General features: G+C 37.8%; 1 protein-coding gene across 1 annotated transcript in view; it reads left to right on the top strand.

Moving 5' to 3' along the window:
- The first annotated feature begins 733 nt into the window (after positions 1-733).
- LOC138713515 (cuticle protein 6-like) overlaps positions 734-14,921 on the top strand; it is a 115,903-nt gene continuing 101,715 nt past the window's right edge. The window contains exon 1 of the mRNA XM_069845685.1: positions 734-1,292. Within this exon, the coding sequence (XP_069701786.1) occupies positions 1,260-1,292 (33 nt within the window). The 5' untranslated portion in view covers positions 734-1,259. The remainder of the gene's footprint in view (positions 1,293-14,921) is intronic.

The following is a 14,921-nucleotide window of genomic DNA, read 5'->3' as shown; positions in this document are numbered from 1 at the left end:
GGACACTTGAGTATATTCTACTATGCTTTCAGGTTATGAGTATGTAATCTAAAATGATTAGGTACTCATGTTTTTATTCTTATTAACAAGAGTATTTACCAAACAGAAGTCCAGTATATACTAGATATTCATTTTTATTCTTATCACCCAATGAATACGACAGACATTCATGTGCGGCACTAAGTGAAGACCTGTGTATGGGAATTAGTGTACCGTGATTAGTTCCCTCACGTGACGTCACTGCTACAGTTTTTATGTTAATATGATTTCTGTATTTTAGGTCTAAAAATTCGTCTCTAGTAATTATCCACATTTCATTTCACCGCGTCCCTAACAATGGTCAGTACCTTAAAATCACAGTTAAATAAACAACTGCTATAATTCTAAGGTGAGTTATTAAAAGATAACATCACTCTAGCTTCTAAGAACTTGAAATGTACGTTGAGTTTCCAGTAGCAATTTCCAAGATAAACGACAAATTAGAGGCAGTTTTTAATCTCAAACAGAAATTTAAAGCTGCAGCAATTATCAGGGGCAGCAGTCGTGACAACAGAGAGCTCGTATTCTGCTCTGCGCATGTCATGCATCGAGTTCCGGGCGCCAAGAAGAACCTTCAAGCTGTTTTACATCTCTCATATGCAAAAGAACCATCAATGTCAACTCCAGAATTTCATCTCTGCTTGGTTGCCATGGAGGTCGACAAGATAATCAGATATTCACGCAGACGGTTCCCGACTTCCAGTTCCATCACAACGCCTCAAGACATGTGGGCTTGCCCCCGGACGAGATCTCTGCTACTCTATCAAAGTTAATAGTGGAGTTCGCGCTCGGACATTCATCATATCAAGCTGGGGAAAAGGGAATCCGAGGGAAGTGGTAATCGAGTGAAAGTCGACAATAGCCGCCGAACAAATGAACTATGAATTTCCTACCTAATTGACAGGCATGTTTTATGACATACTTGTACACAACAAAACATCAAGCACAGGATCGAGATAAATAAGAATAGGGGCTGAAATTAAGGGTTGTATTTGAACGTATATAAGAGTGGGGAGAAAATATTCCAGGGTCATGGTGAAAGAAGAGGGGATAGGGCTGAAAAGTTCTCTCAAGGACTCATAACCTCACTCTGTGTTTCATTCCTTGTTTTGAAGAGGATCTGTTCTGCATGTCGCAAGATGGAGTGCGAGATGTAACGGATCCCGGCACTTCAGGCTGCGTGTCTTGTAACGTCAACTCGTCACCACAAGGAATCGTCGATGGCTGCACTTAGATTCGTCACCATAATTCTTGTAAGTATCTGTACTTCATTTTATATGTTTGTAAATTGACCTACAAAGCTTTAAAATCAACAATTAAAATTTCTTTATTACACAACTCTTTTGTATGAGGAGCTACATCAAAGGAAACGCGATCTTTTTCCACAATTTCCATTTATGTAAATGGGATACAAATACTCTTGTAACAATCCAAGCACGTAAACTCCGTCCTTACCTGAAGAGTGGTTGAAGGAGAAGAAAAAGTGACGAGTTACGATCCATGATAATCAAAAAGGAGTGGTGGTGGTGGGGTGGTAGTAGTAGTTGCAGTGGCGGTCTAGTAGCAACAGCAGTAGTAGCAGTGGTGGTGGTGGTGGTGGTGGTAGTACTAGTAGCGGTAGTTGTAGTAGTAGTGGTGGTAGTAGTAGTAGTAGTAGTAGTAGTAGTAGCAGTAGTAGTAGTAATAGTTTTTTAAGTAGGTTATTTTACGACGCTTTAGGTTATTTAGCGTCTGAATGAGATAAAGATGATAATGCCGGTGAAGTGAGTCCGGGGTCCAGCAACGAAAGTTACCCAGCATTTGCTCATATTGGGTTGAGGGAAAACCCCGGATAAAACGTCAACTAGGTAACTTGCCCCGACCGGGAATCGAACCCGGGCCACTTGGTTTCGCGGCCAGACAAGCTAACCGTTACTCCACAGGTGTGGACAGTAGTAGTGGTAGTAGTAGTAGTAGTAGTAGTAGTAGTAGTAGTAGTAGTAGTAGTAGTAGTAATAGTAGTAGTAGTATATTTAACGACGCTTTGAACGGGACCCACAGCTTTTTTTATTAAGTTATCATGTTAAGGAATTTATCTTTATTTAAAATCCATCGCCCTCGGATGATTTCAACTGTGAACCTAGGATTCAACGGCCAGCACGGTAACCACTAGGCCACCGAGGTCGACTAGAGAAAGTATTATGACTAAGAAAAATGCATTTCGATATATTTAGAAATATACGTTTTCCAGCATCTCTGATATCGAAAAAGTGGTTTTCAATATATCATCTGCCTGTATAGCCTGCAGTTATTTCTACTAAACTATTGAACGAAATCGGTTCATATTCAATATCTAAGTACGGTATCAATTTATCGTACTCTAATGCACATGAAATACACATGTAAAACTGAATGGATATTGATTTGAAAGTAGCAACATACAATATCGGTAGCGAATCACTTAAAATCAAATTCGACTATTTTCTTCGTCGTTTTGTGTGTGTTTAATTAGTTTATTTTATAACGGTTCATCAACTGCGATAGTTATCTAGCGTCTGAATGAAATGAAGTTGATAAAGCCAACGAAATAAGTCCAGGGTTCAGAGCCGAAAGTTACCTGCATTTGCTCTTAATAGGACGAGGAAAAACCCAGGAAAAAACCTGAAGCAGGTAACTTGCCCCAACCAGAATTTGAATCTGCCAACCGTTACTCCACAGCTGTGGACGATTTTCTATGTTACGTAAAACAAACTGAGAAATGTAAATATAAATTTCATGCCAAAGAAACGGTTATTTCCTAACAGAAATGAATTGCCATCATAGGTAATGTCACGAGATGTTTTGATTTCGCCGATAAATTTACTAGCAACTAATAAATTTATTTTAGACTAAGTCAAACCTCGACTATTCCGCAAATAGAATAATGAATAATTAACAAAACGAAGATGACAAAATATTATTAAATAATATATTTTATTTACTGACCTAGTAGCTCTTACGATATTTAATTTTCCGTCATTGCCTTCTATAGTGTTAAAGAATATAAAATTGCACAATTGATCCTATACAGTTGCTAGTTTTTTTATTTTATTTTTAATTATCTTGTCAATTTCTTGCTCGAAAGCTTCTGCGTTATCTTTTCTAACCTTCCACCATCATCAAAATACTACTTTTATATGCAGGAGGAAATAATTGCCAAGCACTATCGGTAAAACAAAACCGATAATTTAAAACTATAACATTGTAGTGATAGATGGCTCTGATTAGCTGAAATTCAATGGATTCTTGTACGTCATTGGTGGATTAGAACATGAGTGAAACAGTCTGCATAATATTTTCTACTCTTAGTTGTGATTTCTATAATCTTTGACAAAAAGAATCAACACGCGAGGACAAGTAGGCTATATTGCTCGAGCAATAGCACCGTTAGATTGGAAGTGGGTGATATCTCTACGCATGCGTTACACTGATTAAGTCTACATTCTAGCTATCAGCTGTATTAGATGAGATACAGGATGTTGCAGGATGAACTGAACATTGTATGTATACCTTTTATATCACGTGCTGCTATGGTTGCACGGATCATTGGCCACATGGAGTACGTAGTGAACAATGACGGAAGTCATGTGGAACATGTAGTTGTGTAATGATGGTCAAACAAAGTTTTTGGTTTTGTCCTGGTTACTTTCTTTTCTTTGCAATACGATTCTGATCAATGTTTGTAGTTTGCCATAAGGTGCGTACACACGTAGCGAACGAACAACGAAAGAATGTTGAAGTAAAACTTCGTTGTCCGTTCGCAGTTCGGAGCAACGTATACAAATCATCAGCAAACGGTCAGAGAAAATTTGCGTTCGCCGGTTATCCGCAGTAATAGCAGACGAAAATATGATTATAGCAAGTGTAGCCATTATTATTATTATTATTATTATTATTATTATTATTACAGCAATAAGTTAATATTAGAAGATGCAATATTCCGAAATTAAAGGACGAGGAAACTAAGCAAAATTATCAGGTCGAAATTTCAAATAGGTTTGACGTATTAGCAAGTTCCGACGAAGTAGAGGAAAAGTTAGATGTTAATAGCATGTGGAAAATATTCGAGATAATATCAAAATTGCAGCTGAACAGAGCATAGGTTATTATGAAACTAAGAAAAACAAACCGTGGTTTGATGAAGATTGTTGCATGGTAGTAGAAAGAAGGAAAGAGGCATAATTGAAATTCTTACAGGATCCAGTTGAGGCGAATAGAGATAATTACTTCAATAAAAGACGGGAAGCAAATCGTACGCTTAGGAATAAAAAGAGAGATTACTTGAAGGAAAAACTGAAGGAGATAGAAAAAAATAGTAAAAATAAGAACATTAGAGATTTATATAAGGGCATAAAAGAATTCAAGAATGGATATCAGCCAAGGGTAAACGTGATCAAGGATGAGAATGGTGACTTGCTTGGAGACGCTCATTCAATCCTTAACAGATGGAAAAACTATTTTGGACAACTCCTAAATATACATAGGCCAAATAGAAATGATCGGTACGAAATTGAAATACAAACTGCTGAGCCATTTATACCCCAACCCACACTTTCTGAAGTCGAAATTGCGATAGAAAATCTGAAAAATTATAAGTCTCCAGGTATCGATCAAATTCCAGCAGAATTAATACAAAAGGTTGGAAGTGCATTATCTAAAGAAATTTATAAGCTATTTGGGAAAAGGAGATTGTACCAGAACAATGGAAGGAGTCCATAATCGTACCTATCTTTAAGAAGGGGGACAAGACTAACTGTAGTAACTTTCGAGGAATATCACTTTTGTTAACGTCGTACAAAATTTTGTCCAATATTCTTTCAAGAAGATTAACTCCATATGTAGATGAAATTATTGGGGATCATCAGTGTGGTTTTAGGCGTAATAGATCAACTATTGACCAGATATTTTGTATTCGACAGATAATGGAGAAAAAATGGGAGTATAAGGGTACAGTGCATCAGTTATTCATAGATTTCAAAAAGGCATATGACTCGGTTAAGAGAGAAGTTTTATATGATATTCTTATTGAATTTGGTATTCCCAAGAAACTAGTTCATAGATTTCAAAAAGGCATATGACTCGGTTAAGAGAGAAGTTTTATATGATATTCTTATTGAATTTGGTATTCCCAAGAAACTAGTTCGATTAATTAAAATGTGTCTCAGTGAAACTTACAGCAGAGTTCGTATAGGTCAGTTTCTGTCAGATGCATTTCCAATTCACTGCGGGCTAAAGCAAGGAGATGCACTATCACCTTTACTTTTTAACTTTGCTCTAGAGTATGCCATTAGGAAAGTCCAAGATAACAGAGAGGGTTTGGAATTGAACGGGTTACATCAGCTGCTTGTCTATGCGGATGACGTGAATATGGTAGGAGAAAATCCACAAACAATTAGGGAAAACACGGGAATTTTACTGGAAGCAAGTAAAGAGATAGGTTTGGAAGTAAATCCCGAAAAGACAAAGTATATGATTATATCTCGTGACCAGAATATTGTACGAAATGGAAATATAAAAATTGGAAATTTATCTTTTGAAGAGGTGGAGAAGTTCAAATATCTTGGAGCAACAGTAACAAATATAAATGATATTCGGGAGGAAATTAAACACAGAATAAATATGGGAAATGCCTGTTATTATTCGGTTGAGAAGCTTTTATCATCCAGTCTGCTGTCAAAAAATCTGAAAGTTAGAATTTATAAAACGATGAACGAATCAAATACCTTGGGATTAATTTTTCTGATGAAATTAAGTTTGACATTGCCAAAGTAATCAATAATTTAAATAATAAGATCCAAGCTTTAACATCTACTTATCTTCTGAAACCAGAACAAAAACTCAATGTTTTAAATATGTATATTTGGCCTATACTTGTTTATCCTCTTCAAAATGCTCCCCTTCACCAGCTTTCTGACCGGTTTCTCGAAGATGTGGATAAGTTAATTAAAAGTTCGGTGAAGGAAATTTTATATTTGCCAGGAGACACGCCCGACGCGATGTTGTACACCGAACGTAAATATAAGGGTCTCAGCCTTTTCAAAGCTCAATGGGAAGCATATTTACAGCATCTCAATATTTGCAACACATTATTGAGAACCTCGAATCCTCTTGTCGTTTCTACAAGGAACATAGCAGCAGAAAAGAAAGTATGTTCCAGGAAGTTAAAAATTCCACCTGAAGATCTGGATATAAGTAACATCAATGTCCATAAACTACGACAAAATCTTAGGAAACAAGAGTACGACAAATGGTGTGCGCTTCCGCATAAAGGAAAAGGTGTTATTTTATTTCAAGAATATACTCCCGGAAATAAATGGATTTTTTCTAAGGAAGGTCTATCTTCCTCTGAATGGCGGGACGCAATTAAGATGAATGCTAACGTAACACCAGTGAGAAGTCTTCATGGGAGATCCTTGGACGGTTTCCGTTGCAGATACTGCAACGAGATTGAAACCTTAGCACACGTCCTAGGATCCTGTCAGCATGGAGAACTCCTGAGAAATTCACGCCATCATAACATCCGAAAACTAATAGCACAAGCCCTTAGAAACAAATCCTTCGAGGTCCATGAAGAGGTGCACTGCGTTGCGTCTGAAGGCGGCGGAATTAGAAGAGCGGACATCGTGGCTCTAGACAAGACTAATAGTAAAGGCTTTATACTGGACCCAACTGTTAGATTTGAGATGAGCCAGACCCAACCATCCGAGGTCAACAAAGAAAAACAACAAATTTATGAGCCTACTATTCCGTATTTTCGAGAAAAATATCAGATGGAAGGCACCTGGGAAGTACATGGTTTAATGATCGGAGCGAGGGGCACCATCCCACGATCAACTGTAAACACTATCAAAACATTTGGAATCCATGACATCATTCCAAAAATAATTACTTCAACCATTAAAGGGTCTGTGGCAATTCTGAAAAATCATTTATACGGAATATCATAATACCCCCCCCCCCTTTTCTATTCGTTAGTGTGTGATTGTTACAAATATATGTACAAATTTATTATTTCTTAAACTTAAGCTCCTAGTTCACATTTAAATTTGGCTCATCTATCTTACTGTAATCATTACTATTCTTATATGTGTGTTATTCTGTGTTTTTGGCAACCCAGGATGCCTGGGCAGACTATTTCTTGAAATAAATTATATATACCGGTTGTTCTTTATGGTTGTGAAACTTGGACTCTCGCTTTGAGAGGGGAACATAGGTTAAGGGTGTTTGAGAATAAGGTGCTTAGGAAAATATTTGGGGCTAAGAGGGATGAAGTTACAGGAGAATGGAGAAAGTTACACAACACAGAACTGCACGCATTGTATTCTTCGCCTGACATAATTAGGAACATAAAATCCAGACGTTTGAGATGGGCAGGACATGTAGCACGTATGGGCGAATCCAGAAATGCATGTAGAGTGTTAGTTGGGAGGCCGGAGGGAAAAAGGCCTTTTGGAAGGCCGAGACGTAGATGGGAGGATAATATTAAAATGGATTTGAGGGAGGTGGGATATGATGATAGAGACTGGATTAATCTTGCTCAGGATAGGGACCAATGGCGGGCTTATATGAGGGCGGCAATGAACCTCCGGGTTCCTAAAAAGCCAGTAAGTAAGTATTATTATTATTATTATTATTATTATTATTATTATTATTATAGGCAGTTTAACAAAAAGAAAGTTAAAAAACAAAAGGCGATGGTGGCAGACACCACTCTACGAAAGTCGCAATCGATATACGTAAAGGCACTGGCTTGCTTCGTGATTTACGTCGAATTGAATCGGCACAGTTTCACAACTTCTATCGCATTTCAGAAACAGACTTCGAAATATTACTGTGCAAAATAGAGCTATAAAATTTACTGCTCCCTATATCAATAAGATTGGTAACAGCTTCTTCAGTCCACTCCAGTTTCGACATCCTATTGATGAAATTAAACTAATCCCTGCGGTCCGCTGCGACCTGCAAGCAAGTGGAAAATTCCATCCACAACGAACACCAACTTCCTTTCATGTACCGACAAGCGACGGATCACTACCGACGGCAAATCAAACGATCGGTTTGCCTTTTCTGCGTCGTCCAACGTACAGACCGATTATTTAGTCCTGACAGCTCAGCGACGCGAAAGAGGGGAAGTAATCGGAGGAGTGGGGAGAGTTCCGGAGTAGAGATAAGGGCGACCAGTCGGTAAAGGCAAGCGAGTGAATAAACCAAACACCCCTTGGCGTAACTAAATGGACTAGCCTGTCCCACGCGCACATCTCCGACAACTGTCAGACTAAATAATCGTACTGTACCGATTTCAATCAGCGAATGCATTCGTTTGTCGTTCGTTCGTTGTTCGTTCGCTACTTGTGTAAGCACCTCTATAGGCAATTAATTTTAACGTTCACTGACGTCAACGCTCAAGATATACCGTGAGATGTGTACCGAAAAGGGCTGCTCTTTCTTAAATAAATGGTAATAGGAAGTAGAAAAAAAAAATCGATTTAATGTAGCATTATCTACAGCAAAACCACCTTATACTCATTGTGAAAGGCCAATACCTAAATATGGAAATGATCATAATAAATTAGTAATTACTGTTAGTAGTCATCCGCCTAGTTATACTCAAAACAACATGTTGAGGTATCAAGAATCAAAGGTGGCTGGCATTCAGTGCTACCAAGGTTGAACGTCAAGTACTAAATATACTAAATGTTACAAAATAAATGTTTATGTTTTTAACAAAGTTACTTTTCTTCGTAAAACATTACCTAGCTACATTACATTGAATATCATTTATCATTATTACTAATTACTTATTTTTCGTTGCTTTTGCCTCCCCTTTTAAGACTGGATAAATACACAGTAATTCTGAAAGAACTACTTCACACAGATGTATTATGTGATGAAAACAGTAATTTCACATACAACTTGCTTATATAAAATAATACTAATTTTATTTTCGCAATATACAGTATTATTTTATAGGTCTATTATAATGGGCAAAGCGCTTTCTTCTAGACCCAAGAGTTGTGGGTCGATGGATTTTTCAGTACACAAAAATCCGGAACGCAAGTAAGGTATTCCGGAAGAAACTTTAAGCCGTGTGTCACGCGTCGGAATTTTCCTGCACATTACAGACCACCAAGTCTAAATTATAGCCTCTGGTCCAAATTTCTCCTCTCTCGCGTTCAGTAACACCTTAGTTGCGTACTAAGTGGAGCTTGAGACAGCTCGCGTACAGACTACTAGACATATGCTTCACTACACACTACGAGGGAAAAGACTTATTGGAAGACCTCACAAGAGATAGTTGAAGACAAGGATGATCATGAATATTTACAAATATTGTTAATCATTTACAATTCATTTAATTATGGAGACGATTACAACAATCGCGTGCGCGCACACACACACACACACACACACACACACACACACACACACACACACACACACACACACACACACACACACACTCTAAATATACACACGATATGCCGTCTGAATTAGAGAATTTAATTGCTGTAAAGCACCTGAAATTGTGCCAACCAAAGAGTTACCGGTACAAAATGACTGACTATCGTGATATCTGAAAAACACGTGTATTCGAGGAAATGTTCTCAGTAATGAAGTAAACCTAACAGCTGGAAAATCATTCAAGCAGATGATCAACTAATGGGGGAAAACAGTTGCAGTTTTAAATTAGTGCCACACGATATATTGAACCGATTATATATATCGACGAATATCCACAGAAACAATTCGCTTCACAACTTTCCCTTCAACAGTTTAATTAAAGAGCACTGCTGTTTACTTTAGAAGAGGCAAATGAATATAATGCCCCTATAATTAGGGTGACCAGATGTCCTCTTTAGTCCGGACATATCCTCCTTTTTTTAGACCTTTGTCCGGAGTCCGGGCGATTTTTAAAAAGATCAAGAAATGTCCTCCTTAACTTGTATGCATGATATTTTGAAGTTATCTTATTTCACGCATTTTTCAAGTAATTTGCCTGTAGATGGCAGCAGCATCGACAACTTCTTAAATATTTTCACTTTCAAATAACGGCATTCGTTCCTTGCTGTAACCGCGTGGTGTAAGGCGTCATGCTTTGGCCTGATGATAAGAAATGCACTCTGTTTCGGGCGAATTGGATTTTATTGCGGTTGGTGGTAAGTAGCTAAAGGCACAACCGAGTTTCTTGCCGGGTCAACCAAGTACACAACCGAAGCTTTTACCTGAAGCGTTCACAAGAAAGTACATAGACTAGTACAGCTTTAGCCTTTTTAGTTACGGAAATGGAACGATTACGTTTGATTTTTCTGCATATAACATTTACGTGGAGCCTTGCATTTGACTGTTCCTGAGGTTACGCCTAATTAATGCTCATGTAAATGGTTCCAGATTCCATTTAGGCTAAGTCAAACTGGAGGCAGAAGATTGGCTCCCTGGGTCTCAGCAGTATCTATGCCTACAAAGAACGTAAATCGGAAATCAGTGCATTTGTTAAATTGTTCTTCGGCCCATCTTTCCTACCACTAAGTGAAGTTGATTATGTTAGAACGATGTCATGGCAATTCTGCCAAACAACAACAGAATGCAGATATTCTGTGACTATATTTTAGAAAAATATATTACTGAGGAGAGTGAATTTCCCTCATGTATCTGGATACTAAATTCATCAAACTCAATGCGTAGAACGAATATCTGTGAATATTTTATTCGTGCTTAAATAGCATGTCCTATCGTCCTTATCCAACTCTTTTTTTAATTCATAGATGTTCTTAAATACAGTATATGCAAACAAACACGTCAAAATGAAAAACAGACAGGCGTCGCACAACGGCAAAGAAGTAGGTGCCAGTGTAGACAGTCATTCGTCAGTTCTATGACTCTAGATGAGGATACTTGGGGTACGTGAAGGCTACAGACATCTTCCAAAACAGTGAAGGTGTAGGAACAACGTTTTAGAAAACACGACGTGGCATTCATATGTTAATGTTAATTTAATTTCTTGTACGTAATATTATACTAATGGGCCGCCGAGTTAGCTCTGTGGTAGCGCGTGTGCTTCCACATCAGGTGGCCTGGATTCGATTCCCAGCGGGATCAGAAATTTTCGTGTAAAATTTATATCTCGAGACCAAGAGAATCGTTAGATTGTGCACTAGTGTGCCTGGGTTAAATCCCAAATCTCTCCCTAAGTGCATATGAAGAAAAGGCATATGTCATTATTGATAGTGGATGGAGACGTTAAGCCTGGCGGCACCCTTCATGCTATTCGACAGGAGTAGGCTATATGCCGGCACCGGGTTTCCCCTTCTCGATTCTTCATCTTCATCATCATCCTCACCCATTCCCGACATTACACTTACACGAACACTTACATATAGACTCATCCTAGTACAAGACATAACTCTCATGCACAGCGTGGCCCGCCGAAGTGATGTGCAACTTGAATATGTTCACAATCCTGTTATCTATCCGCAATATGCGGAATCCGAATCACGTAAGTGAAGTGGATACACACTTATTTACCCTTACAAATGGCTTTTAAGGAACCCGCAGGTTTATTGCTGCCCTCACATAAGACTGCCATCGGTCCCAATCCTGTACAAGATTAATTTAGTCTCATCATATCTCACCTCCCTCAAATTCATTTTAATATATCCTCCCATCTACGTCTCGGCCTCCCCAAAGGTCTTTTTCCCTGCGGCCTCCCAACTAACATTCTATATGCATTTCTGGATTCGCCCATACGTGTTACATGCGCTGCCCATCTCAAACGTTTGGGTTTAATGGTCCTAATTATGTCAGGAGAAGAATATAATGCGTACAATTCTGCGTTGTGTAACTTCCTCCATTCTCCTGTAACTTCATCCCTCTTAGCACCAAATATTTTCCTGAGAACCTCATTCTGAAATACTCTTAATCGCTATTCCTCTCTCAAAGTGAGAGTCCAAGTTTCACAACCATACAGAACAACCGCTAATATAACTGTTTTATAAATTCTAACTTTAAGATTTTTGACAGGAGACTAGATGATAAAAGCTTCTCAACCGAATAATAACAGGCATTTCCCATATTTCATATGGAAGTACCAAAGAATCAGTCACATTGCGAGACTTATTGTATGGTTTCGTAACAAAGTGTTTTTTACGGTGATGGGTTGTTAGCCCTTCGCCCAGCTTCCAAAGTGGAGGACCACCTCTTATCGGCTGTCCACGACTGCTTATTCAATATATTCGCAGCTACCCTCCACATCTGGAGGCCGTCTCCTCTACGAGTATCTGCAACCTGAGGACGCGGATACACACACATATTATATTAATGCCATTATACCTGTACTAGTGATTATACTTACATGCAAGTAACATTTTTAACCATACCAGCGATTTTCAGTAAAATGTACGTTATAGTAATATGTCTAATCTTGTTGCTGGCAGTCCTAAGACTACAAAGTGGGGATGTTACTAGCATGGCAAGGAACTGGGTTGTCTCCCCAAATGACTCTGCAAGGAATTCACGTATTTTCCCGTTCTCTGCAAGGACTTCGAATTCTCTGGCTGTTTCGAGTCTTCATGTAGGAAGGAATTTTTAAATTTTTATGTGAAGTTCGTCAGTTTATCGTAATCGGAGAATGGGGACCCATGATTCCATTAGAGTTGTTGCCCAACGATTATTAAATAAACACAGAGTAATGAAAATTATTGCAGTCTACACATAGGCATAGTTGAGATTTCACAGTGAATTTATGAAAAATTAATCATTTATTTCCATTTCAGCCATATAATTTATAAATTAAATCAGATATCTTATATACTAGTTCCCCATTAAGGGGAGAGTCACCGGATCGGGACTGCCCTCACACGTAGTCCGCTTGCGTGGGCCCATTGTGCTATCCGGGATGGAGTGATGTGCACGCTGTAAGATCCTCCCGCTCTACAGATTCACCTACAGGCCGCCGCCGAATTGCTCTTAAAGACTACAGAACCTCTTAACCTCTCTACGTAGGCATTACCGCTGTCTCTCAACCCAGATCTCACGAGATATTATTAGCCCCAAAGAAGAGCCTACGGTACATAGTACTTTTTTTAAGTAGATTATTTTACGACGCTGTATCAACATCCTAGATTATTTAGCATCTGAATGAGATGAAGGTGATTATGCCGGTGAAATGAGTCCGGGGTCCAGCACCGAAAGTTACCTAGCATTTGCTCAAATTGGATTGAGGGAAAACCCCGGAAAAAATCTCAACCAGGTAACTTGCCTCGACCCGGATTCGAACCCGGGCCACCTGGTTTCGCGGCGAGACGCGTTAACCGTTACTCCACAGGAGTGGACTACATAGTACTACCACCAGCTACTAATGACCACTTATAACGGGGTTCAAATTTGGTGGCGGCCCGCAGCAGACTCTGCATCGGTCTCAAGCCCGAAATGAGAAAAAAAACGGAGATTATGAAAGAGGGAAGTGTAGATGAAGTGGAGAGTGTATGTGGAATTACAGAGGGAAACGGGAGTACCCCGTGCTTTGTCGATCACAAATTCCATCACGACCTGATCGATCCAATCAGTTATCTTATTTTTGGGGGTTATAAAAATTTTGTGAGTGTGATACAAACATAAAATTAAAAGGGTATCTTCTTATTCAAGTACAGAATAAATAATTGAATTCGCGTATGTCTCAGTAAGGGTGACGATATGAGAAAGTAAATCACAAAGAGGAATACAATGGTAACATGAGAAAGAGCAGCATTTATTTAAAACGCATTTATTTACTTATGTACTTATTTATTTATTTTTCTAACAATTGGAACATAAACTATATAATATAAACAAAAAAGCTCTAGCTCACCCCTGAAAAAGTAGAACTCGTGCTCAACGGAGGATTCCTGAATTGAAATTAAGAAGTATATAACACAATTTGTCTTATGTCTACTACACAATAAAATCCCGATCGGGGCAAGTTACCTGGTTGAGGTTTTTTCTGAGGTTTTCCCTCAACCAATACGAGCAAATGCTGGGTAACTTTCGGTGCTGGACCCCGGACTCATTTCACCGGCATTATCACCTTCATTTCATTCAGACGCTAAATAACCTGAGATGTTGACACAGCGTCATAAAATAACCCAATAAAATAAAAACTAAAAACTACGCAATAATATATAAATTTCAATTTACAGTTTTTCAATTTTTATAAAATTCACAACTTTTTTAATGTAATACTAGAACTATTAGAATTGACAAGATTAGGATATTTAAATATAAATTTGTTACATATTCTTGGGCCTAAATTACTACTATGATTAAATACTGTAGCAGTGTTGCATTTTGTTTCAAACAATCTTAAAGAATTCATATCTTTTGTTTCATAACTATGAGAATACAATTCAAAATTATTTCGATTTTTATGTATGAATTTTATTAATACAATATAATAAATTTGTCTTATTTCAAGAATATTAAAGTCTAAAAACAATTTTTGAGATGGAAAATCAATAGGTTTATGAAGACATATTTTAATTATTTTCTTCTGTAATATATAAAGTGGATTAAAACTGGATTTAAATAAGCTATCCCATCCTATAATTCCATACATAATTACCGATGAAATAAAGTTAAGTATATTGTGCGTAATAAACTTATTGACAAGTAATTCCTCAATAAAACAAAATAATATATTATTTTATGTAATTTATTACGAAGGTAATTAATGCTTTGGTTCCATTTTAAATGATTGTCGAAAATTATGCCTAAATACTTAACTTCAGAGGACTCCTCAATAATTGGACATTTACACTGTGTAAGGCAACAATTAGAGTATAAAATGATTAATAAGAAAGTATGTGTCAACTTCCTCTTGATTCAGATCACGT

Source organism: Periplaneta americana, chromosome 14 (genome assembly GCF_040183065.1).
Source record: "Periplaneta americana isolate PAMFEO1 chromosome 14, P.americana_PAMFEO1_priV1, whole genome shotgun sequence".
NCBI classification, from domain to species: Eukaryota; Metazoa; Arthropoda; class Insecta; order Blattodea; family Blattidae; genus Periplaneta; species Periplaneta americana.
This window is presented reverse-complemented; position numbering and strand designations above follow the sequence as displayed.